The sequence below is a fragment of the Chinchilla lanigera genome, unplaced genomic scaffold (genome assembly GCF_000276665.1).
Source record: "Chinchilla lanigera isolate Chin_1 unplaced genomic scaffold, ChiLan1.0 scaffold00099, whole genome shotgun sequence".
Classification (NCBI taxonomy): Eukaryota; Metazoa; Chordata; class Mammalia; order Rodentia; family Chinchillidae; genus Chinchilla; species Chinchilla lanigera.
In genome coordinates, this window is record NW_004955500.1 from 1,979 (window position 1) to 26,396 (window position 24,418).

Sequence of the window (24,418 nt, forward strand, 5' to 3'; positions counted from 1 at the left end):
GCAGAGATGTAAGGGAGCGCAGGACATCCAGAGCCCGGTTCCACGCAGGCGGCAGGCGCCCCAGCAGGCTCTGCCCTCCAGAGCTGCAAGCAGGGCAAACTCTGGCCACCCTCCTCAGGATCCCTGGCCGAGCTTGTGGCCTGTGAGTTGTCCAGGTCTCCTGGGGAAATGTCCCTTCCCCCTGAGCAGAATGTGTGTCCCGTGGGAGAGAGAGCTTTCCTGTCTGCTTGGGGTGTTCAGGCTTTGGCTGACACTTCAGCTTTCCTGGAGCTGACACCTTTCACCTTTTTCTCGTCCTTGAACCTCAGGCCCTTCAACTGGAAGCAGCCTTGCCACAAGTGTGGGTAGCAGCATTCCACCTACCAGCAGCGTCACCTTGGTGCCTGGTAAGTGCCAGTAGGCTGCGTGCACCATCGCCTCATCCTCTGTCGTGCCCAAGCTAGTTGGATTTCCCAGTGTGTCCCTGATCTTGTTGAGTTCAACCTGTAGTTTGGGATGAGATGTCACCTCTCCAGATTGAGGCCTCATCCTCCTTTGATGGCCCACTTAGAGGCATGGTTGGCCTTATTGTTTACGTGTTCTGTTCATTCCTTTTCTTAGAGTTTGTTGAGCATATGCATCATTCATTATTCAGGAAGTAATGGTTCATTTAGATCACAGTTTGTTGTATTTCAAGTCATTATCAGCTGGCTTCCATATGTGGTAGAGGGCCTGCTCTTCGTGGAGTTGGAGTACAGCAAAAGGAATAAGAGATAAAGGGTAGGATGAAGCCTCTTTGCCTCCCTTATGTTTTATGCAGGGTATCTGCCCTAGTGCAGATATAATACTCATAACTCCAATCCTAGCCATAAATAGTGAACTATTCACAAACTCTAGATTCCATAGTCTCTGGAAATCTTCCCCTCATGACCACATGAGGCTCAGGGTTGCATCTGGTCACAACTGTAACATTTTCCCCTGGATTCCCCAAGACCCATGCACATCTCCTTATGCAAAATGCATTTAGTCTATCTCTAAGATTTGCTGAAGTCCTGACAGTTTCAACTTCGCTGAAATGTCTACGTTCCATCTCTCCTCTAAGATTTAAGGCAAACTCTTAGCTGTGAGTCCCTTTAAAATGGAAGAAATGTTAAACTCTTCCAACATTCAATGGCCAAAGATCCATATTTCCATTCAGAAAGTTACAAATATGGGAATACGAAGGAATGAGAGCAAAGCAAGTCCAAAACCAGCCAGGCAAGCTTGAGTCCTGTAGCTCCATGTGTCACATCCAAGGCCACCTGTGGCAAGTGGATTTATGTCTGGGGAACTACTGATTGCTCTTTCTTTATAGTAGGAATAGTAAGTGCCCCCCCCCAGCACTGATACCTAGTCTTGGGAAAGCCAGCCCTCTCAGGGAGCAGAGCTCTGGGGCCCGTTTGGCGCGCGATAGAAATGCCCCGAATGATTGAAATTTTGACTTGAACCTTGCAATGTCTTCCTTGAAATGAACTAGTACAAGTTTCAACCACTGCAAGTGTGTTTTTCAGATACAATAAGAGGATCCATGGAGGGCGGCTTGGCAAAAATATAACAGGTCCACAAATACATTTACCCTTTGGCCCAGAAACCCCAACTTGAGTGTGCTATAGTGAAGCTGCAATTAAACTATAGAGTGAGAAGTGTGCACATGAGTCACACTGGCATGGTTTTTGTTGCTGTTTTTGCATGGCTTTGTTTTTTTCTTTTTGAGACAGAGTTTTGCTATGCACTTTAGGCTGGCCTAGAACTCAGAGATTCTCCTACCTCAGCCATCTGAGCACTGGAACTACAGGCATGCATCTGCATCATCAAGCCCAACCTTTGGCCTTGTCTTTAACATTAGTAGTTTTAGTCTTATAGTCTTAGTAGATGGGAGAAGTTGGCCCTCCCCTAATGAGATAATGGGATATCTCAAAAGGGGATACCAATAATCCCAAGTCTCCATTCATCCCATAGGGAAGTATATTAAACTAGTCATTGTGACTTTAATCTTCAAGTGCACCTCCAGCCCCTGTCCTGACCTCGTCCTTCGCACTGACTGCTTCAAAGGCCCAGTTCTGTCTGACTGCCTACTATATTTATATACCTAATTTAGCTATCTAGAATACCAGGGTGTGTATCCACCCCACCCCCCAGTACTATGCTGTTTTTAGCACAGTCCTACTGTAGTATAATTTCAAATCAGGGATTGGGATGCCTCCTGCCTTGTCTTTGTTGCCCAGAACTGCCTTTGCTATTCTAGGTCTCTTCCGGTTCCAGATGCATTTTAGGATTATTTTCTCTAATTCTGTGAGGTGTGGTGTTGGTATTTTGATCGGGGTTGCATTAAATCTGTAAAACAATTTTGGAAGTATGGCCATTTTCACTATATCATTTCTTCCTACCTAAGATGAAGGGATACCTTTACATTTTCTGATATCCTCTTCCATCTCCTTTTTCAGAGTAGTGTAGCTTTCAGCATAAAGGTCTTTTATTTCTTTCATTAGATTGATTCCTATGTATTTCTCTCTTTTTTTCATGCTATTGTGAAAGGTGTGGTTGCTCTAATTTCTCTCTCAGTGGATTTGTTATTTGTATATAGGAATGCTATTAATTTTTGAGCATTGACTTTGTATCCAGCTACACTACTAAATTTGGTTATTAAATCTAGAAGTCTTTTGGTGGAGTTTTTTGGGTGTTCTGTATAGAGTGTCATGTCACATGCAAATAATGGTAACTTCTTCCTTTCCTATTTTTATTCCTTTCATTTCTTTCTCTTCTGTTATTGCTCTGGCTAATGTTTCCAGAACTAAATTGAGTAAGAGTGGTGAATAGTGGACATCCTTGTCTTGTTCCTGATTTTAGAGTGAAAGCTTTCTGTTTGTGACCATTTAGTAGGATATTGGCTGTTGGTTTGTCTTAGATGGCTCTTATCAGATTGAGATAAAGACCATCTATTCTAATTTTCTGTAGGATTTTAGCTTGAAGTGAATTTTTAAATAAAATTCAAGCATATTCTTTAATTAAAATATGAATTTATTATTTCCATTCTTAGCCCCAGAGAATGAAATTCCAAATATGTTTATTGAATGTAAGTTGGAATAAAAATGATGAGAAAATGTGTTTCTGCATAATGTGGTTTATTGACATAAGCATTTCTATCTTTCCCATTTTAATTTTGAAATATATCTAAGGAGATGACATTCTTCCCAAATTTTAATCCAATACATAAATTGATATATGAATTTAAATAAAATATACACTTATAAATATATTTGTGTTTTTAAATTTTAGTGTCATCAAGACAGCCTGCAAAAGCAGGTAAGAAAACATGAGATTATAAATGAACACTTGAAAGAAATGGTGTTATAATAACTAGAAGAAGAAACATAACAATCTTATCATATTAATAAAACATGAACTTCAAATTAAATTTTGTTAGCATAGGGCTTTTGCTATTTTCTATTTTTATGCCTTCTTCAATAATAAAAAAGGTGCATTGATTCCCTTTCATAATAGCTAAACTACACTGGTTGTGCAAAAGGGTACAAACTCTATCAAACAAAAGCAACTCCCAAAATGTTCCCTTATGAAAAAGAAGCAGTACCATATTTCTCAACATATTGGTGTTATTTGTTATTTACCATTACCATGCAAATTATCTAGCTTTTCTTGTGGTGTCTTTTTCTTTTTCTTTTTTTTTCTTTTGAGACAGGGTCTTGCTCTGTAATTCAGCCTAGCCTTGAACTCACTATGTAGCCCTGGCTGGCCTCAAACTCATAGCGATCCTCCTGTCTCAGCCTCCAAGTGCTGGGCTTACAGGAATGTACCACCATGCCTGGCTCTCTCTGGTGTCTTTTTATTTATTGATTGACTGATTGATTGATTTTTTATACCAGGAATCAAACTCAGGACCTTGTGCTTGCCAGGCAGGCACTGTGCTACTGAACTATATCCCTGGCCCTCTGGTGTCTTTTTCAACTTAGTTTGACAGCTGGGCGTGGTGGCACATGCTTGTAATCCCAGTACACAGGAGGCTGAGCCAGGAGGGTCACTGTGAGTTAGGCCAGCCTGGGCTGCAAAGTGAGCTCAAGGCCAGCCTGAACTGCATAGGGAGACCCTGTCTCAAAAAGACAAAAAAATAAAATTTTGCAGCAAAGAACAGAAGAACATAAAGGCTAAGAACACATTTTCCTAAGGACACAGCAAAATTGTTAATCCCTCTGGATTTGCCTACTTTAGGCCCCTCGACCAAATGTTCCTGTTTAAGGTTCATGAAATTTTTTTTTTTTAATAGGGACCACCATCATTTTTCCTGAAATCAGAACTACTGCAGAAGTTTCCAGCACAGGTAATGTTACATAAATGAAACAAAAGCTAGATTTTACCCTGCCATGAGTGTTTTGGGCATGTAGTGTATGTGTTCATGCTTCATGGATGTCATGGATGGTATTAAGTGTGGCAGAAGACAATAATAACAACTTTATCTTTCATTTGCCTCTCTTACTTCTTCTAGTTATTATTCACTCCTGAAACTCGAGGGAAGCACACAAAGAGAAGTAAAACAGGCATGAAGTCTACAATATAGAAATACCTGTTTGCAAGGCAGTTATGAATAATTGGGCTAAGGCAATGACATAAAAGGACATTTGTGATTTATCATTTGAAGTATTAGCTCTGAGGCCAGTTACCTGCTTCCATGATAAATTAGGATGTGTTGCTAAATTTTCTTAAGTGTCATTGCAAAGTCTAAGCTCTGAGACATCCATCCGAAGATAAGTTGATAATACAGTTAGCTGAAATAATATCAACGCCATTTCTGTAGACACTCAGAGGAAATGATTTCTTGGTAGGATTGTGTTCAAAACACCACAGAAAATATCCTAAATCCTCAGAGCTTAGTGTTATACCATTTGCTCCCTCAGAGACTACAATTTTCATAAAAGGGTGTTGGCATCACCAGAATTGGATTCAAAACAGAAGAGAGGCAGAAGCTCACTTCTTTTTTATTAATGCTAATTGTACTCCTAGGAGAGCTACAGAAGAGACATTTCTGGAGGGCAGTTTGCATTTACTAATATGTACTTCCGTTTTGGCCAACTAATTCTTCTACAGCATTGGAATTTCCCTGAAAACTGCCATTAAGACTCCAGAATCTCTGAGAATAGGACGGTTATACTAATTGTTGAGAGTCACTGATGCTGTGAAATTACCAATGTCACAAGCTCTAGAAAGGAGTCAAATCACATTGACTTGTTTATTTGCCTTTTGTTCATTGCTGGCCTCCAGCTGCTGGAATGTGAGCTACATTATGGAAGAGATCTCTAAATTTTTGCTCACTGATACATCCCACGGGCCTAAAACAATGTTACACAGAGAGAAATTCTTGAGAAGTATCAGTGGAATGATGATCTACTGCTTCAAAGCTGGTTTCCTCTGTTGCTTTAATAGGTGCCACCATGTTTCACCTGGAGGCAGCAGGCGGTCACAGTTCCAAGCTAGGCAGGGTGGACTAAATCACATCATCATTTAAGAGCTATACAGTCAAGGAGCTCTATTTTAAACATTTGAATAGAAAAACACTTCAGGTCATTGATGAGTCAGATCTAAAGACATGAATCTCTCGTCAACTTTGTTCTCTGTTTCCCTGTGTCTGGAAGGTAAACAGGCGAAGGACAGATAAGATCCTCTTCCATGCTGACCAGGCTCTGTGGGGAGGAGCCACCGTGCCACAAAGGACACAGCTTTAGCAGGAGGCAGCAGCCCTCCTTGGAATGGGTCCAGAGCAAGGGAGTCTGGGAAGCCCATAGCGTGAGCTAAGATGCATTATGACTCTCCAGAGGCTCGCCTTTGGGGAGGCGTGTTTTCCTGCAGAATAATGTGCAGTTACTTTTTGTATTTTCTTAACTGAGCATATTCTGGGAAAGCGCTCACACCAGCATCTAGACTCACAGCTGTAACTTTGTTGTAAAGATGTGTGATGAATTGGTGTGAGGGGCACCTCGCAGGATGTTGTACACATTACTAAGGTCTGGGGGAGTTAAGGAATGTATTTTTAGGAAGAAGGGAGAGCAGTGTGAGTTCTAGAAGCCATCCTGTCCTGCATAAAGGTTTCATTAATAGAGAAATGATACTGACTATTGCTTTCGGTACATTGAAATATTTTTCTGGTCTATTCCCCACCATAGGTCCCACCACAATAGCAAGAAGCCATACAACTGGGATTCTGACAGGTGAACTTGGGAAAAAGCCACCTTGTTCCCTGTTGTGGGGTAGATAATTTCATGGGAAGGGGCCTCAGCTTAAGAACATTACAGTTTTAACTGCTTTGTTAATGGCAGTGGGTCCAAGGAAATGCGTTTGATTCCTATCTCATCAGTGAAGATGAAACAGCGAAAGGACTCTTCTAATGAGATATACATGTCGCGATTCCTCCCAGTGGCACATCTTTAGGAAACAAACACAGGTCCCTGGGATGATTTCAGACCCTTTGTTTTCCAGCCACCACTACGGTAGCCCCTGGGACAACTGTTGACGCAGCCATTGCCAACACAGTTGAGTCACTAAGGTCTAGGGGAACCTTCCAGGAGTCCCTCTATGATGAGATTTCCCCTGCAGTGTCACCCTGTGTAGGAGAACTGCTGTATCTTCTCCAATCAGCTCTATCTTGTTTCCCCCCTTCTCAGAGGCTACAACTTCTGTACCAGAGAGTGCAAAAAGCAGGAGAATAATCACAGGTGAGCTGTGTTAAGGCACTGACTGTACTTTCTGAGAGCTTCCCAAAATCTTGTCTGAGTTTCAACATTCTTCAAATTGAAGTTCAGACGCTTCAGTGTTTCCTCCTTATGTCCTGTGCTCTCATCAGGACATGCCGGGGCCCATTTGCTGAGGTTCAGTGGGTGTTGTGGACGCAGATCTCTCTCCCTGTAACTGAACCTAACAGGAGGTGCTTGGTGAAGGACTTTCACTGTGTGCTTGCCAAGGGAATAACATACTGCCAGGAAATGAGACATTTAAATAAAAGGAAATTTATTACAATAAAACAGACTGACATTAAAACAGGCAAATACCCCTCAAAATAGGCAGGTAGATACATAGGTAGACAGATAGGTGGATAGATGAATGGATGAATAAATTGGTAAAATTAAAAAGCCCAGATAAACAAATTTATTGGGATACAAGAAAAACAAAGGGCCTTTTGTCATTGAAGAGCTTTATATCCATTTCTTGAAGGGCAGCAAACTGACCAACTGACCGCCACCTTCTGTTTATTTCAGGTACTACTGAGGGCATCTCTGGCAAAACCTCAGGACCTGGAAGTGCCACCACAGGTCAGAAATCTTAACATGGTCTCTGGGAATATATTTGTATGGGAGCCCAAGATGTCCTGTCCAGTCTTCATATCGTACAGTTTTTTGCTTTCTCAGAGGATATAGCTTTACCAGGAGGTGACAGTACAAGATGAGCGGGACTCCCAGGAGGTGGCATTTTCAGTCTTGGGCCTGGAGCTCTTATTTCTCTGTCCCCTCACTGCCATGAGCAAGTAATAGAAGGGAGTATGATAGAAGAGGCTGTATTTTCCCTAGGCCCATATTATGTTATAACTGGGGGTGTTCTTCTGCACAGAAGTTCCGTGATTTCAGATGTCTTTGTCAGGATGTCCTCTGTCCTAGGTCACAGAGACCTTCCCCCCTCCCCTGGGGCAGGGGCAGAGAACAGGAGCATGCCACATATCTTTCAACTCCCTAGGACTTACTTGTTCTTGATTAACATAAAGTAAATAGAAGTTTATTTTTTCTGTTTGCCTTCACTAGAAAACTTCATAAAAGCAATGATTATGGAAATACCCCACATTATACCAGAGAGGCCACTTACAGATATTAAAACTGTGCTTTTGTTCTTTTATTGTGGCACCCCAGAGATACAGGTCCCTTGAAGTGAACCAGGGACGTAAAGCCCTGTTTTTAACCCCACCGCATAGTGGAAGGGGAACCTAGTAGCAACATTCCTAGGCTGGTCTGGGACATGCAATACTAGGAAGTTATTTTCCATTCTCTTCTGAGATAGTCCTAGGAAGGGGTTTCCCAGCCCAGTGCTTAAGGGCCACACTGATGCTTCCAAGATTGACTGGGGAAGTAATGCTCTATGGTTTTGTGTACTTTTCTATGTTTTGGGTACCGCTGGAGAATTTTCAAGAACAACCATTATGTCTAGAAGTTCTAACATAGGTAGATTAATAAGAAAGGAATGTCTTATTTTAACCCTAAATGTCATATCTCTTTGGGGGCTTGTCTTAGTTACTTTCTTGTTTTTGAGACACAATATCTGATAAATCTAACAAATTTGTAGAGGTTTCAGTCCAGTCCTCTGGCTGCAGGCAGGGTGGCATGGCAGAGAGGCATTGCAGAGGAGAAATAGCTCATGGCATGGAAGCCAGGAAGCTGAGAGCGAGGGATCAAGGGAGGAGCAGGGAAAAGATAGAGCCAGGCCACACCCCAGGAACCCACCTCCTCTGACCAGGCTTCACCTCCCGACATCACATTTAGCTAAAAGCTCATCAGTGGATTAATCCACTAATGAATATCAGGCCTCCATGATCCAGCCGCCTCCCGAAAGTTCTACCTATGAGTGCATGAGGCTTGTGGGATATCTAGATATAAACCCTAACAGGGATGCAGCAGCAAAACACCACCCGATGTCTCCTCCTAGTCTTCCAAATGCCCACATTTCATCATTCTCCTGTTACTTTTCTCAGAGGCCACATCTTCCCCAGAAAGGCCTGGTACGACTGGGACTGCACTGAAAACAGGTGAGAATATATTAGTCTATGATTTGGGGTTATCATGCTGAGGACTGTGGAATAAACTTTTGTTGCGAAGATTGGCATTTTGTTCAGCGGTGTTCCAAGTGAATCAAGTAGGTTTGTTACTGCAAATAACTCTGAGCTGGGCATACTGGGTACTTGAGAGCCTGAGGCAAGAGAATCACAAATTAAAAGCCGGCCTGGGTAATTTAGCAAGACCTTGCTTCAAAATAAAATATAAAAAAGGGCTGGGGATGTAGCTCAGTGCTAGAGTACTTAATTAGCATTTGTGGGAATCTGGGTTTAATCCCTAGAACCCGGAGGGAAAACTTTGAACAATTATTGACTGCTCCAAGTCTGGGAATGGGATGAGATTTTTCTACAGACATTCCAAATATCACCAGCAATTTAAGAGCTCTATGGAACCAGGACATATGCATGTATATGTATGTGTACCCATGTGTATGAGAGTTTTCTTGGATGTTCAAAGTTGTTAGGACAAAAAGCATTTAGCCCTTTTTTAAAAAAATCAAATCCAGGCAGAAGTACCTCAAACCGAGGGCACTGTCTATTTCTGATTATGATTTGTGGAAAGCAAGAAAGTAGAGCTGATGTACCAGATGCTCTGAGAAGAAATTTTGGTTATGGCAAATGCATACAGTTATGTGTGCACGAATATACACATATGTAGGTGCCTCCTTTAACTTAGTGAGCCATCATGATGAGCTCAGTTCTCTTGCACTCCAGGTACCTCTGGGGTGGATTCCAGCACAACAATAGCCTCCGGAAGTACTGGCATCAGTGGGTTGATACTTCACAGGAATCCTCTTCTTGCAATGATGTGTTTTCCTTTTTGGTTCACCACAGTTCACTGCAAAGTCTTTGAATGTATTTTCTGTCTTAGCAGCCACAACATCTCCTGGAGAAACCGGAACGACTGGAGTTGGAACCACTGCAGGTAAACGCCGCAGCCTCCCACCTACTTCCGACATAAAGTTGTGTTAATTGTGTCTGGCATTTGTACCTCCTGTGAGGAGCATTTTTTGAACAAAAATTAGTGGACAGGCAGGATTTGACCTAGTGACTAAAAGTCAGATACTCAAACTCTTACCCTCTTTTCATCTGCTCCAGGGAGACTCCAGTGTGGAGTGAAAGCCCTGGGAATCTGTTAGTTTATTGGGAGAGAAATGTGTTTTCTTTCTCTCACTGGTATATAAAGGAACAAATGAAGTTGTTGAAACTTTTGTCATTAAATTTTCTGTGGGCTTGGAATGGTATCTGGAAAATATGTAATGATTAGCTCCTAGTTCTAGAAATTGTTGAAAAGAGTTTCTTTGCATACTGAGAAAACCCAAGAGTTCGCTCACCTCATCTGAGACCATTTTGTTCTAATTAAGGATAAAGAATTGACAAATTGATTCCCATCACTCACTAATTTCAAATTCCAATATGGTAGCTCTAATAAAATACAAGGTAGGAGATGAAATGAAAGGCTTTTGTGAAAGCAACTAGGCGTATGTTTAATTATCTGGGTGCAGATAGGCCGAGTGACAAAGCTATCTGCCCCAACAAAGAGAATTGTGCCCCATTTTTTAAGGATGCAAAGAGCGCAGGGGAAAGGTTTGGCCAACATCTGTGGTTAAAGTTTTCAGGCAACCTTATATCCCAGTGGGCAAAGTCCTTGAAGTGTCCCTTGTAAATTTTTGGGCATCTCCAGGTCCTGCAAACTTCCTTGTCGTATCTTATCTCCTTTCCTGTGTTTGTGGATGGCAGCCTCAGTGCTGAGCTGAGTTCCCACAGAGAAAGTAATGCTTCTGCCAGCAGGCTGGGGGCTGGGAGAGTCAGGCCAGGTTGGAGACTTACAGTAGCCACTGACAAAACTCTTGTACACGGAAGGTCTAATACGTCAATAAAAATGGTGATAACAGTAATGAGTATATCTCATGGTAGTTTCACACTTTTTTTAATTAAGAAGCTTATTCAAAGTAAGGAACATAAAGACCAGTTAAGATTCATTTGGAGTTAAAATTATTTATTCCCAAATCACAGGGAATTAAACTGATTTGGTGAATACTTCTATCACTCTGCCATAGGTACTGAAGCCTGATCTGACCCTCATCCTGTAGGGGGAATGACAGGGAATAGAGACAGACAAAGATACAAATTTCCGGGTACAAGGGTGACAGGGAGGAGTTCGCCTCTGGCTGTCTCCACGGTTGGGTCCCTCTTATTGGCTGGAAAGAAGTGCAGAGGGAGGGGTGGCACCCCTGTCATAGAGCAGTAACTACAGAAATGGGTGGATAAGGATTGAGTTAATGAGGAACCAGATTCTCTCTAAACCCAAATGCCTGTATTTTGACAACAGTGCTCAGCAGGTGCTGTCTCACCTCAGGACAGGCGGGTTATTAACATTCTGCCCATAGCCAGGGGGCACCTGGCCTTCCATACCTGTCCCTGTTCCGGAAGCAAGGAAGCAAGGTCACACCGACCTCTGGATTGTGGTGGGGGGGAGGTTTTCTTAAATCTTATAGTAATCCAGCCCCTCATAATCTATCACATAGCCTGGTCCCCAACCAACAGGCGGTAAATTTTAAATTATGCCACCTCATCTAATGGCTTCATCTTAGCTCATCCCTCTTTCTTGATAATGAGTTCACTTCGGTTCTCTTTTAAGAAACCACGATTTCAAAAATTATTTACAAACTCTATTTCCCCTAACAAATCTATCAATTTGATATCAGACCACAACGGTAAATAATGAAAACCCCCAAATCTTCACCTGATTTTACTACTGCTCTGAGTTATTTATTGTTGTGGAGTTTTCAGTAAGTTTTTTTGTTGGTATAATTTTAATTAACAAATTATTTACATTAATAATACAGAGACTTTCTCTGAAGTGGAGTAGAGTTTTTTATTTGCTTTTAAGGGTATAATATTTCAAGGAAAGCAGGGTGTATTTATAAATTTGGGGTCACCTGGGCCTAGGGTTTTTCTTTCTCAGAGATTAACCATGAGGATTTAGATCTGTGGAGGGCAGTTATAATACTCCTGGCTCTAAAATGGTTTCCCCTTTGAAAAAAGCTTCATCTGTGTAACATTATTGACTTCCAAGCAACGTTAAAAACCAGTAAGATTTCTTACTTTGAAGGTAAAAATTGAAAACATGCACTTTATTTCCCATTTTCTTTTTATTAGGAGTGACCACTGGAGTACCAGGAAGTAAGACAGGTAAATAGAGGTTGATAAAACCTTCACTGTTTGGAAGGTTAGTCATTGCATCATCCCTGGCTTTGTGACAGCCCGTGGTAAATGAGGAAGCTCTCTCTCCTGCCATTTACAGGTACAGGAAGTATCTTTTTGGTCACGTCAGGGTTAGGAAAGTAGAACCATGTTGTCTTATTTTCCTCCTTACATAGAAACTTCTAGAGAACTCTCTACTACAACAACCTCTGCCACAACAACCACTAAGAAAGTAGTTGCCCCTGATAACATCAATTCGGGTAAATCAACAAGCTGGGAAGGACGACTGCCTGGGACAGGCTCTACAGTAATTGTTTCCCCAGCTAAACCTCTCATACCCTCACCATTTTCTCACCTTTTTCAGAGCCCATAACTTTCTCAGCAACCAGTGAAACAGTATCAGTACCAGGTAAAAGTGGGAAGTCTGTGTATTCCTTCTGACAAGGCTGATTTAAAATAGAGTGGTTTTGGCTTGTGGAAGTCTTTGTCTAAGCTCCCAAACTCCAAATATCAGTGCTTTACCCAAATCCTTATGTTTCCATGTAGTAAAATATTCTCTTTTCCTCAGGAGCCAAGACCAGTGCACCAGGGAGCCGAGTCTCTGACAGTCAAATAAGTAAGCATGAAAAAATACGGGTATGTCCCTGATATGTACCAAAATCCAGAACAAGGAGACATCTATTATGAGAGTTTAACCTTTCTGACTTTTATCACCTTTGGAAAGATACACTTGTGGAAAAAGTATATGAGGAACCCTAAAATAGGTCTTCCATGACTCAGAAAAAGTGTCTGTTTTTCTTTTTAGCTGTTCTTTTAACATAAAGGAAATGATGCGTCAATCCTTTCCCTCTTGTGATTCCAGGTACCAAGGGAGTGGTCTCTGGAACAACTGTTGTACCTGAAAGTCCCATTACAGGTAAATGAATATTCACAAACATGACCCTTATTTAACCTCAAGAAGAGAAGGAATGTGCATTCCTGAAGTGCTTTCCACATTCTTTATTTCCTCTTCTAGAGCCCAAAGTTTGCTTAGAACCACTAGAGCCACTGGGAAGAAATCAGTGAGATGTAGGAGTACCACATGTTACTTCCATCATGAGTTTCCTCTGGGGGGCTGGGGATTTAGCTCAGCGGCAAAAGCACCTGCCTGGCAAGCGCAAGGTCGTGAGTTCGGTTCCCGGTACCGGAGAAAAACCAAAACAAACCAAAACAAAAAACAAACAAACAAACAAACAAAAAAAAAACAACAAAAAAATGAGTTTCCTCTGGATGGAAAAGACCATAGTACAAGAAGGGCAGGTGCCCCCACCCATGACCCAGACCAGCCATGCTGTTGACACACACCCCTGAGATGGTCTCTGGCCCAGCCTCTTCTGCTGTCTGGCCTGCTAGTCTTAGATGTCTGGAGATGGTAGAAATAGTAGTTCCCTTGATAATTATCCCATTGGACATTACAGGTGTTAGCAGCAGAAGTCAAGACTGGCCAGGAAGTTTTATTCTCATATAAACACAAGACTTAAAAATGAAATCAGAAATTGTTTGCCTCCCATTTGACTTTTTACTTGAGCTGTAAATATTAAAATATTGCTTAATGTGTGCCTCAGTGTTTGAATAAAGGTCAAATCATACTTGAATCACTTTTCTACTTTCAATCACCAGGAACCACGTCTGGAGCATCAAGCACACAAGTCACTGAAAGTAAATCTGGTAAGATTTTTGGGAACTTCTTTGTCTGTCATTTGAAGAGTATCTGTATTTGCTGAGCAAGCCTATTCTAAGACAAGTATCTTGAGAAAGGTCTTCCATTATTTTGTTCACTGATCGTTAGTACTAAACAGGGCTCAATACATCTTTATTGAATGAAGTAAAAGATCGATACATGGGGAAAATACCTGATCTAATTCAGGAGCAGAAAGGACAATGAAAGGACATGCTGCTCATAGAACCACCAAGTAGACAAAACTGTCTGTGTGCACAGCACTTCTGTGCTGATTTTATGTTGTAATTGCTTTAATGCGAATGCTTCTTTGTGTGGATTCCATGGCCTTCTTTTTCAGGCACCACTCGTGTGACATTGAGCCAAACCACTACATCTGGAAGTTCTACTACAGGTAGGTTACCAAGCTGCAAAGTTCTCCCTGGAAATAAGGTCATAAAAAAATACCTTACCCCGCACCCTTCCAAGGGCATGTATTCCCTTCTTCCTAAACCTTCATCTTTCACCTGTTTCTTTTCTCTCTTCTGGAAGCCACCACTTCCACAGGAGTCAGTGAACCCCTGTGGTAGGATGGAAAAAGGTGATGATTCATGGTACGGAGTGGGGGTCTGTGTGTGTGTGTGTGTGTGTGTGTGTGTGTGTGACTTTGGGGTGATGGTAAATTACCATTATATTTCTTATTAGGATATTAATAAGTGATATTTTGGAACTCTTATTTAAAATCAACAAAGTATTCTTTTGTTAGTTGATTTTTGAGTCAACTTGGGTAGATTTTTGAAGTCTTAGAAATGCCCCAGGCACCTATATAGATCCTTGCAAATGTGAATGGAAGCGATAATTATCTAGAAAGTATTCTTTTCCTACTTGTCAGTTCAGACATCGGCACACTAGCAGCTGAAGAAAGTACAGTCTTACTGTGTTTTATTTCAGGTTAACACAAGGCCAACATGAACACAGAAAATTAACCTCAATGCAGTAGATTCTTCCTTGGGCACAAAAGTGACGGGACTGTGTAGTAGTTTTTCCACTAACTCTAGTTTATCTTTATGCTCAAAGGTTTTTCTCTGTTCATCTCTTTAGGAGCTACCACTGGCACATCAGTGAGTCAGGAAACCGGAAGCACAATAGGTGAATATGGCAGGGAAGGAGCCACTTAGTTTAGCTGAATTCCGAAGGCAGGGGCGCCTATGTTGATGAATTTCCATCTTTCTTTGGTTTGGGAATAAAACTATGCATGAGAAGATGTAAATAATTCACCTCCCATTGGTAAAGCCCAAATGCCCTTCTGACTTCATCTCTCCCTAGTGGGAGGACCTCTCCATTTCCCTTAAGGTAGCTTCTGGCACAGATGTCAAACACGGTTGAGCTGACTATCTGATGAGATTCCCCACAAGGTCTCCTCTAGTTGTGAAGTGTCTCTCACGATACAGCACTCAACAAAAGTATGTTCTTGGCTGTCCTGAGAATGCTAAATCCTTGTTGCCTCCCATTTTTCTTACCTTCCTTTGGGAGTTACAACAACCTCTGGGGGTGGTGCAACCACAGGAAGTGGAATGAATACAAGTGAGTTCACAAGTTTCCGAAGCCCTCTACTTTGCACTTGTAACAGTGGTGACATTCAATAACTAATACTTTCTAGTAGGCTGTGTGCCAGATACTATCCTATACCCTCTTCTAGTTTGTTTATTCCTTACCCCAAATGCTGAGGTGAGTACTATTACTTTTACTGATTTTACAAGTGTGAAAATCTGTGGCTCAGAGGTACTGACTTGCCCAAGGTCCTAATGCAAGTAAATAATAACAAATTTCAGCTGAGGCAGTGTGGAGCCAGAGCCTCTCCTCTTGTCCATATTACATTATCACTATACAATACTACTAAATTTCATTATCACATGTCTAAACTTTTGTAGGACGCTAACAGTTCAATAAAATCAGCACTTTATCCACGTGATAATGTGGGTAATTTCTTTCTTCTGGAAGTAGCTGGTGGCCAACTCACTGACATTCAACCGGGTAAATAAAGGAAGATACCTTTATTCTCTGACACTGAGCCCAGACAAAGGGATGTTGTCATTAAATCCACCACCGCCCCGCACTGCACCCCCCACCAACAAGTTTACATTGATAATGAAGCATAACGTAAGCACATAAAACAATTCTGGAAAAAGCTATCCCTGAAAACGATCTTCTCATATGTTTTAATGTGTTTAATATGACTTTGAATTTTAAAATGGATAATGTACTTTATGATCACAGATTGCCCGCGAAGGGCTTTCTCTTGCTTTCAGGTCACCAGGAGTCATTGTTAACCACATTCTTAGGATGATAAACATCATTACTTTGGTTTTCTCTCTTTCTTTCTCTCTCCCTGTCCACTGCTACAGGCACCACTGGGAGAGTCACTGGCACAACGTATGCAGCTGAAAGCCCCAACACAGGTAAATCACTAATGTAACAGAGAACAGGAGCTTCAGTTATGTGATTCTTCTGAATTCACTTCTTTTCTTCTTTCACTTAGAATCCACAACTTCTTTAAGAGGTGGTGGAACCACAGAGACTGAAGTTAAAATAGGTGACCACTTGCCAAATAATTATTATTCTCATTATCTTATTATTATAATTATTATTCTCATTATGTTAAAGTAAGTTACATTGGTTATAATAAAGTCAGTGGAAAGCTTACCCAATTTCTGTAAGTACAAGTTGCCAGTATGCTAACCCATTACCATGTGAACCCCCCTTTATAAACTTGAAATGCAGTGGCATAGTTAAGACTATGCAGGATGTATCACTCAAGGCAGGAAAGTTCCTTTTAGTTCACTAAAGAAACCCATAAATTAACCAGGCATGGTGGCACACACCTATAATGTCAGCAGTCAGGAGACTGAGGCAGGAGGACCACTGTGAGTTCGAGGCCACCCTGAGCTACAAAGTGAGACCCTGTCTCCAAATAAATAAATATAACCATACATACATACATATATTCTAAACCAAATCCTAAAGGGAATTCATGTTGATTCTTTCCTTTTGTGATTTCAGTTACCACTAGGATAACTGTTGGTACAACTGTTGCCCCTGGGAGTTCCAACACACATGAGTCGTCAAAGTGGTGGAGAGATTTAGCTCTGAACTTCAGAGGACCTGATGTCTCCAGTGGAGTTATTGTACAAATTAGCAATTCCCCAAGTATCTGTTTTCCATAACACCTTTTCCTGTTTCTTCACAGGAGCTACAACTTCCACAGAAGTCAGCGCTGCTACTGAAGTTAGCAGGGTGACTGGTGAGTAGCTTGATCTGTCAGCACCTCAAGTTCTCAGTGTTCTTGAGGTTTGTGGTAGATGATGAATGAATGAGAAATGGGTTGAAAGAGGGTTCTGTATTTTATTTGAAGAGATAATACGTGAGGTAAATCAGGCTTGGGGCTTCGCTCCTTAGACTGATTTGCTCCACACACCGGCCTTTTAGATGTGATTTTAGCAAGCTCGGCGTGATGTGTTCCTCTCAATCCTCTGTCCATCTCATTTTGTGGGAAACACTTCAGGTTCAGGTAGTGTTTCCAGGGACCCAGAAAATTCTAGTCCTGGTCAGCAGAGATGATTAATTCACCTAGTTGTGCTTCTTGTGAGTATAAAACCTTATTTCATGAGTTTAAGCCTAATGACTAAGGTTCCAACACATTTAAATTATTTTTAACATACCCTCTCTCCCCACCATGGCACCCACACAGAAGCACCATGGAGCCAAGTCACAAGAAATAAAACACATGAGCAGAGGGCATGCACTCCTTGCCAAAGGAATAAACCATAGCAAAGAGGTCCAAATGAGAGTTTTTACATATATTGGTACTGTAGAAAGATAATGTATTTAAGAAAACATGGTGTTTGCTTCTCTTGCACAAAGAGGACATTTTACTGCTTATAAGAAATGTGAATTTGTCCAAGTCCCTGCTATTATCAGGGTTAAAAAGTCTCAATGTCTTTCTCTCCCTCCATTTCACTGTCTCTCAATCTGTGTTCTTTCCGTTTCAAATTCCAATGGAGTATCTTCTTCCCTTGCACCTATTGTTGAAAATTCCAATGTAGATTAGTCAAACACTGAAGAAAGCTCTCTATTGTATCTTGGGCAAAAAGCTATCTTCTTGGAAGTATTTTTTCTTTAAGTAGAAGACAAAAGTAACCGATAGAAAATGAGGCAAGGTCAGCTTTTGATAGTTTGAGTGTGACGTGCTCTAGGTTTCCTGGTATTGATACGCAGAAGAAGGGATAAGCGTTCATGGAGCCCAGAAGCTTGGGCTATACTGGAGATGAAGATGTGTCAGTCCTTTGCTTACAAATGATTTTGTCAGTATGAGTGCCACGGGGTTTGTTTAAGATAATCATACAGAGTAAAAAAACAGAGTGGGTGAAGACAAAAGAGCCTAAAAAAGGAAGACCTTTTGGTTTGGCAGTTGCCAATGTGTTTGCCTTAGCCTAACAGAATATTGGGGCACTGGGAGATAGTAGAAGACCAAATTGCCTATAATTTGGGAATTCAGAATCTCAGATTAAATTTGTAGGATCTGCCAGGATTTGCCAGGGATACATTTGATGAATAAGGCACATGTTTTAGAGAACTTAGCCTCATAGTCATAAAAGTTTGAGTAGAAGGGAGGAGCTATCTTGAAAGATTTAATATATCCAGACACTCAGCCCTTTCCATTACTTAACTTTCATGAGTCACTTGAATGATTCCAGGGAGTTGAGGTACAAGAAGTAAAACAGGTGGGCATAGAAAACAGAAAAAGTTGAGGCTGGGGAAGACTGTATCTCTCTGATACTCTGGGAAAGAAAGACCCCAGAGGACTGGGGGAATACAACAGAACATCATGTAATTTCATCTTTTAGGACAAAGAATTCTGGTGGAGGAGTACACTGTCTCACCTGAACAACTGGATTTATCTTAAAGGATAATCTCTGTTCAATAAGGCAAATTTTGCAGCCAGGCATTGTGGTGCATGCCTATCATCCCAAGACTCTGGGAGGCTGAGGCAGGAGGATCACAAGTTTAAACCTAGGTGGGGCAATTTAGCAATTTAGTGAGACCCTGTCCCACAATACAAAAAAAAGAGGGGGTGGGCTAGGGAGGTAGCTCAGTGCAAAGGCCCTGAGTTCAATCCCTAGTACCAAAAGAAAGGAAGGAGGAGGGGCAGATAAAAGGAAGGGAGGAAAAAATTTGTTGCTCACATACCCCCTCCTGTGTTTTTTCTCTGATCCCAGGTTCCACCGGGACTACAGCCTCACCTGGAAGTATCCAAACTGGTAAGTCAGATTCTCCTCTAAATGCTCTAAGGACAAGATCACAAGCTACTATGTGATTTTTATATACGCAGGGTTTTCATCTCAATTTTCCTCCTTTGTTCTCAAAGAGACCACAGTTTTTAAGGAAGATGTTGGAACGACCAAAGCAGAAATTTCATCAGGTAAATTTTGCCTGACTTTGAATTCTCTCTGATTTTCCATTTGAGTTTATTACATGCCTACACACTATACAGGAAAACAAATGTGACTGAAAAAGTGATTGTTCTCCCTTAATGGGCAATCCTGAGGCCAACCTAAACTCTTTATTTCTTGGCTCTTCCTAGAGGACACATGATAGGTTTCACTACAGAACACTTTCTTTATGCTCGTTGTCTCCTGCAGTACCCCAGGATCAGTGGAAGTCACTAAAATAGCAGCAGAGAACTTTGCCAATTAACAGTTGTTAATCACAAGTTTAGACACTATTTTCTGGTTCTCTTCCTTGGAGGACCAGAGTTAGGTCAATAGAAGGAAATCATGTATTTGTAAGAAAAATGATCTCTCATTTATTAATGTGAGTGTAGATGATTCTAGTTCTAGACAAAAGGATGGATGAGGCAACTGTGGCTTTTCTCTTCCATATGCTCTTCAGACATGTATTCATGCGAGGGGCCATGGGGACACAACACAGGTTTACCATCTGGTGCAAGAAAATGTGTTCAGTTGTTTTTTGTTGCATCAGAGAAACAGGAAAACATGACAACATCGTCCTCTTCTTAGGATGAGAAAGGCTTTGTGAAGCTTATCCTTCCCTCTTATAATAGGTACTCCTGGGGTAGCAGCTGGCACAACTGTTACCCTTGGAAGTTCAAACACAGGTAACTAAGTGTCTCTAACTTTCAGTCTAAAAAACTGAATGCCCTCTCTGGAATTGACCACAATTAGGGTAGCAGTCCCTACTTCATGCTTCCTTGGATTTTTTAAGGTTCAATGAATGATTACCAGTGGGTTATCAATAACCACTATTTTTTTTCCTTCTGGCTTTCTAGAACTTAGATCAGAGCCTGCAGTAAGGTAGTGGAGGCCCACAATGCACACTGCAAAGAAGAGTGGGTAGATGACATACGTCTAAGAGGCTTCATCTGCCTAAGGGTTTTGTTGTTGTTGTTGTTGTTTTGTAGTTCACAAAGGGGCTGTATGTACTAGCTGTAGCACTGATCAACAATTTCATCTGATTTACATACCTTTCTGATGTTGTTCATCAAAGCCAGGCGTAGAGGCCGTGCTGCTATGAAATGTCCTTCATTTGTCTCTGCAGGCACCACTGTGGTATCAAGCAGAATCACAGGGACATCAGGAAGTCCCCCGCCAGGGAATAGAAGGGTCCACTTGGAAGGAAGGCTCAATGTGCTTCTCCCATTAACACCAGGGTTCCAGAGAACCACTATATATCTCTGTGAAGGAGAATCAAAACTCTAACTGTAAAAGGAAAATTTCACCATACAGAGCTGAACAGGCAAAGAAGTCTTTATGCAAGGTTATTGCGGTAGAGATCATAGCTGTTACAATGGAGGGGTGAGACTTTAGCCCTGCTGAAACAAAAAGCAAGTGAGTCTAGGTGCTGTGGTGAACTCCTGGAAAATACTGTAGGCCACTGAGGAAGATGATAGATTAGATTAGGCCATCTGTTGACTGATCGGCATTTAATCCGATCAAAGTTAGGCCCTAGTCTCCCACAGGGACCAAGAGACTGAGGGACTCTGTGTCCTCATAACTGCATTTCAAAGAGGTGGCTCCTAGATCCTTGAGAAAGATATTCCTGAGTTATGTGACTGGCAAGAAACTGGGAAATGTGCATCTTAAAGTGGTCAAGGAAACATTGTATAATTACAAGTTTTCTAAAGTAAATGATATAAGAAAAGGGAAGCCAGGGACTTGTAGCTAGGAAAATCCTGCTTACAAGTCAGTCAAGTCAAGGGGAACATGAAGACATCTTGATCAACTGAGATATTTTCTCACACACGGGTATTAGTTTGGAAGGAGAGAATTTATAACAGCTCTAGGAAGCCAAGTTTTAGGAAGTGAGTTTTAAGAGCGCCTCTTGTCACTTCAGGAGGCTCTAGAAGTGGACGTCATACAAATATTCATCTCTGTGAACAGGGAGTCGCTAGAAACCTCGCTGCATTTCAGTGCAAGAGTCCTGAACCAGTATTAGTTCTATACAGAGATGTCTTAGGGACATGGTCCTTCAGATTGCATTATTGCTCCTTTTCTCACTTTAGATACTTCCAAGGAAACATCAGAAACAACCACTGCTCCTGGAATTACTACCACAGGCAAGTCAAACAGGAATAAAGAAACTTCTCTTGTGGCCTCTCAGGAGATGGGGTGGCTTCCCTGGAGTGAGCCCATTTGTCCCTCTGTTGGCAATCACTGCTTCCCCCAGACCCCAGGAAGCTTCAGGAACTAGCGCACAAATGGGTGAATGCTGGCAACACGGCCTCTATGATGATGAGCGTGGCTTCGGCCCTGCCTGAGGAGTTCAGCTTAGGGGAGAGGGACGGGAGGACAGAAGAGGGAGAGTGAAGTGGGAGCAGAGCAAGGAGGGGTTCAGGAGCCAGCCAAATGTTGGCAATGAATGTATGGAGTTTATGGAGTATTTTAGGTCCAACATTAAATGAGACTCTATATCCTTAGCATAACTGAAATCTCATTCAGAATTTTATCGAGACTGATATGATCAGATGGTTTTGAGAAACAGTAATGTGGAAATTAAGAGATTGTTCTTACAAATATGTTTAATGAACTTCCAGTTCCAGTCAGGGAAGACTTTTTGGTACACTTATGTTTAATTGATGATTTGCCTTGCTCATTTCTACTAATCGGCTAAGCATGCATAGTGAGTCGCACAAGCTACTTTAGGCCACCACAGCATACACACCGAGACGTGTAATCCCTCAGCTCTCACATCTTCAACTCTATTCTTTTTTGGGGGAAAAAATGAGTTGTTGGAGTCAATTTACTTAAACGTAGAGAAATTCCAAGTTCTTTGCAAGGATTCTGGTGCTCCTAGGCCAGCCATTGGGGGAGGGTGAATAACTAATTTTATTTTTAGCAGTTTTGAAATAGAATTTGAGATTCGTGAGTAAACTGTTGAGTTGTCCAAAGTCCGTGATAGGTTGATGTTCAAACGTGTACATATGACCAGTTTAAAGCATTTGCCAGGGACAGAGGTAGAACAAAGTAGAAGTTGTCAAGAAGATACACAGAGGAAAAAAGTTCTTAAAGGATTAAGGATAGGTCATTGTAATTTTATTTCTTAAACCTGAATTATCCTTTTCTTTCTTTTGTTGCTATATGCATCAGAACTTCTTTTAAAGAAATTTTGAGAAGAAATTTCTCTTGATGTCTTCTCCTTTCAACTTTTGTATTTGTCTCACATTAAAAAGTGAGGTGCAAAAGATCTGCTTTGTAGTGGTGGGTTCTCAAATGCCAGGAGGAAAAGAAAGAGGATGAAGGTGGGCATATGCCTATAAGACTGGCTCTGTAGCCATTTTTCAGCAATAGAACAATGAATTAGGTAATTATACTTTCCCCATCATGATTCCAATAACTGCTGACACATGACTTTTCTATTTTTATGCAGGCTGTCCAGGAACACTTCCACCAGCTCCAGGTAAGAATATCTCCATTAACACTGTCGTTCTGCAGTAATACTTCATGTGAATCAAATCTCATGTGCCAGGCCAGTAAATCACTAGTTATGAAAGTGTTGTAAGTTGAAGTGGATAAATATAGTTTTTATTCACCAAAGAAATGAGTAATATTTTCACGCTCACAATGAAAACAGCCAAACTAAACAAGTACACCTTGTTACTTAGATTTACTTACTTTAAGTCATCATATATCTCTACCAAAATTTTGTCCCTGGAAAGTGAACATTTGAAAAAGTAGACCATTGTGACTTTTTACAGGGTTAAACTTTAGCAACAAAAATTCAATTTAGCCAGAGTTTAGTGATTTTAGAAAACTAACTCCTACTATTCTGAAGATGATGTGATATTTTATAGCAAATAGGAAAAAATACTAAAAAAATTCTCTAATCTTAGTATTCAGTAAGAGAAGAAATATTTTTTAATGAAAAAGATGATTTTCATGTAAAGTAGTAAATTTCACAGAAAAAATTGAGATTGGTATTATATAAGGAATGCATATTATGTCATATATATTGTATATTTTTGAGGAATTACTTTATAGGATTGGAATTTGAGAACAATATGTAGATTGAGTGTAGGTTAATAGAAGTGAGATAAAGCTAAAAAGTGGGTCAGTTATGATATGGGAGACCTTGGAAGCTAGAATAATTTTTTTTTTTAGAAGACTATATGAGTCCATCAAAAGTTTTTAATTAAAGCAGCACTAAGACTTAGACATTAGGAAAATTACTTTACCCATGACACAAGGAACTGATTAGATCAGAAAGAGATCTAAGCCAGCTTAGAATTATAAATGATAATAGGGTTTTGGCGTAGTGGTGTAGCAAATAGGATAAAGAAAGGAGGATTAAAATAAGGAGAGAGGTATAGGATTTGGCAGAAGAATGGGTGACGAACGATGGGAGGGAAAGAATCAAGTTGGCTCCTAAGTTTTAAGCTCGGATTATTGAATGAATAAATGTGGTTCTTAAGAAAAAGCTAGTGTGAAAGATAAAGCAGGTTTTGGGGTAAGAGGGCATGGTCTCCTTTGCACACTCCGAGCCTGAGGTTGCTGTATATCCATTGGGATGCTGTCTGTGAAGTGGTGAGAGAACTGGGTCAGTCCACAGCTCAGGAGAGAAGTCAGAGAAGTCTGAGCTGGAGCCAGAAGTTTGAGATCCACACCTAATTTTACAGTGGACATTATGGAGACAAAAGCCACTGAGAAAGAATAGAGATAAAAAGGCAGGTGTCTCCCCCAGTTAAATCTAAAGGAAAGAAAACATTTTCATGAAGGTGAGAGTTAATAACCTCAGCTATGGCAAGGAATTTAAACTGAAAAGGGGCTTTGTGTCTGATAATTACAAAGTTTTGTGACTTCATAGAATTGTGGAAGCATAAATCAGACTGTAAAACAGTAAGTCAAACAGTAGCCATAAGTTTGACTGGGCATAGCCAGATGAAATCAGGAATTACCCTTTGCTGGGATTTATAAGAATAAGACACACACACTTCTTAGGGACAGTCTGCTTGAAGTAGGTAGATGTGATTTATCCACCTTAAGGCACTATTTAATCTTCCATAATTCTGTGACTCTAAAACCCTGGTGCCAATTACAGTATTGGCCACCTGCTGGTTATCTATAAATAACAGATGGTTGTATTTTGCCAAATTTAATTAGCATTCG

General features: G+C 41.0%; 1 protein-coding gene across 1 annotated transcript in view; it reads left to right on the plus strand.

Moving 5' to 3' along the window:
- The window catches only part of LOC102020687 (apomucin-like), a 30,761-nt gene that overhangs the window by 1,397 nt on the left and 4,946 nt on the right, over positions 1–24,418 (plus strand). The window contains exons 2-25 of the mRNA XM_005406705.1: positions 309–386; positions 3,295–3,321; positions 4,298–4,351; positions 6,189–6,233; positions 6,687–6,737; positions 7,278–7,331; positions 8,756–8,809; positions 9,708–9,761; positions 11,999–12,031; positions 12,220–12,303; positions 12,408–12,452; positions 12,612–12,659; positions 12,906–12,959; positions 13,703–13,750; positions 14,101–14,154; positions 14,841–14,888; positions 16,145–16,198; positions 16,800–16,853; positions 16,987–17,040; positions 19,016–19,057; positions 19,165–19,218; positions 20,355–20,408; positions 21,319–21,372; positions 22,683–22,712. Coding sequence (XP_005406762.1) covers positions 309–386; positions 3,295–3,321; positions 4,298–4,351; positions 6,189–6,233; positions 6,687–6,737; positions 7,278–7,331; positions 8,756–8,809; positions 9,708–9,761; positions 11,999–12,031; positions 12,220–12,303; positions 12,408–12,452; positions 12,612–12,659; positions 12,906–12,959; positions 13,703–13,750; positions 14,101–14,154; positions 14,841–14,888; positions 16,145–16,198; positions 16,800–16,853; positions 16,987–17,040; positions 19,016–19,057; positions 19,165–19,218; positions 20,355–20,408; positions 21,319–21,372; positions 22,683–22,712 — 1,227 coding nt within the window. The remainder of the gene's footprint in view (positions 1–308; positions 387–3,294; positions 3,322–4,297; positions 4,352–6,188; positions 6,234–6,686; positions 6,738–7,277; positions 7,332–8,755; positions 8,810–9,707; positions 9,762–11,998; positions 12,032–12,219; positions 12,304–12,407; positions 12,453–12,611; positions 12,660–12,905; positions 12,960–13,702; positions 13,751–14,100; positions 14,155–14,840; positions 14,889–16,144; positions 16,199–16,799; positions 16,854–16,986; positions 17,041–19,015; positions 19,058–19,164; positions 19,219–20,354; positions 20,409–21,318; positions 21,373–22,682; positions 22,713–24,418) is intronic.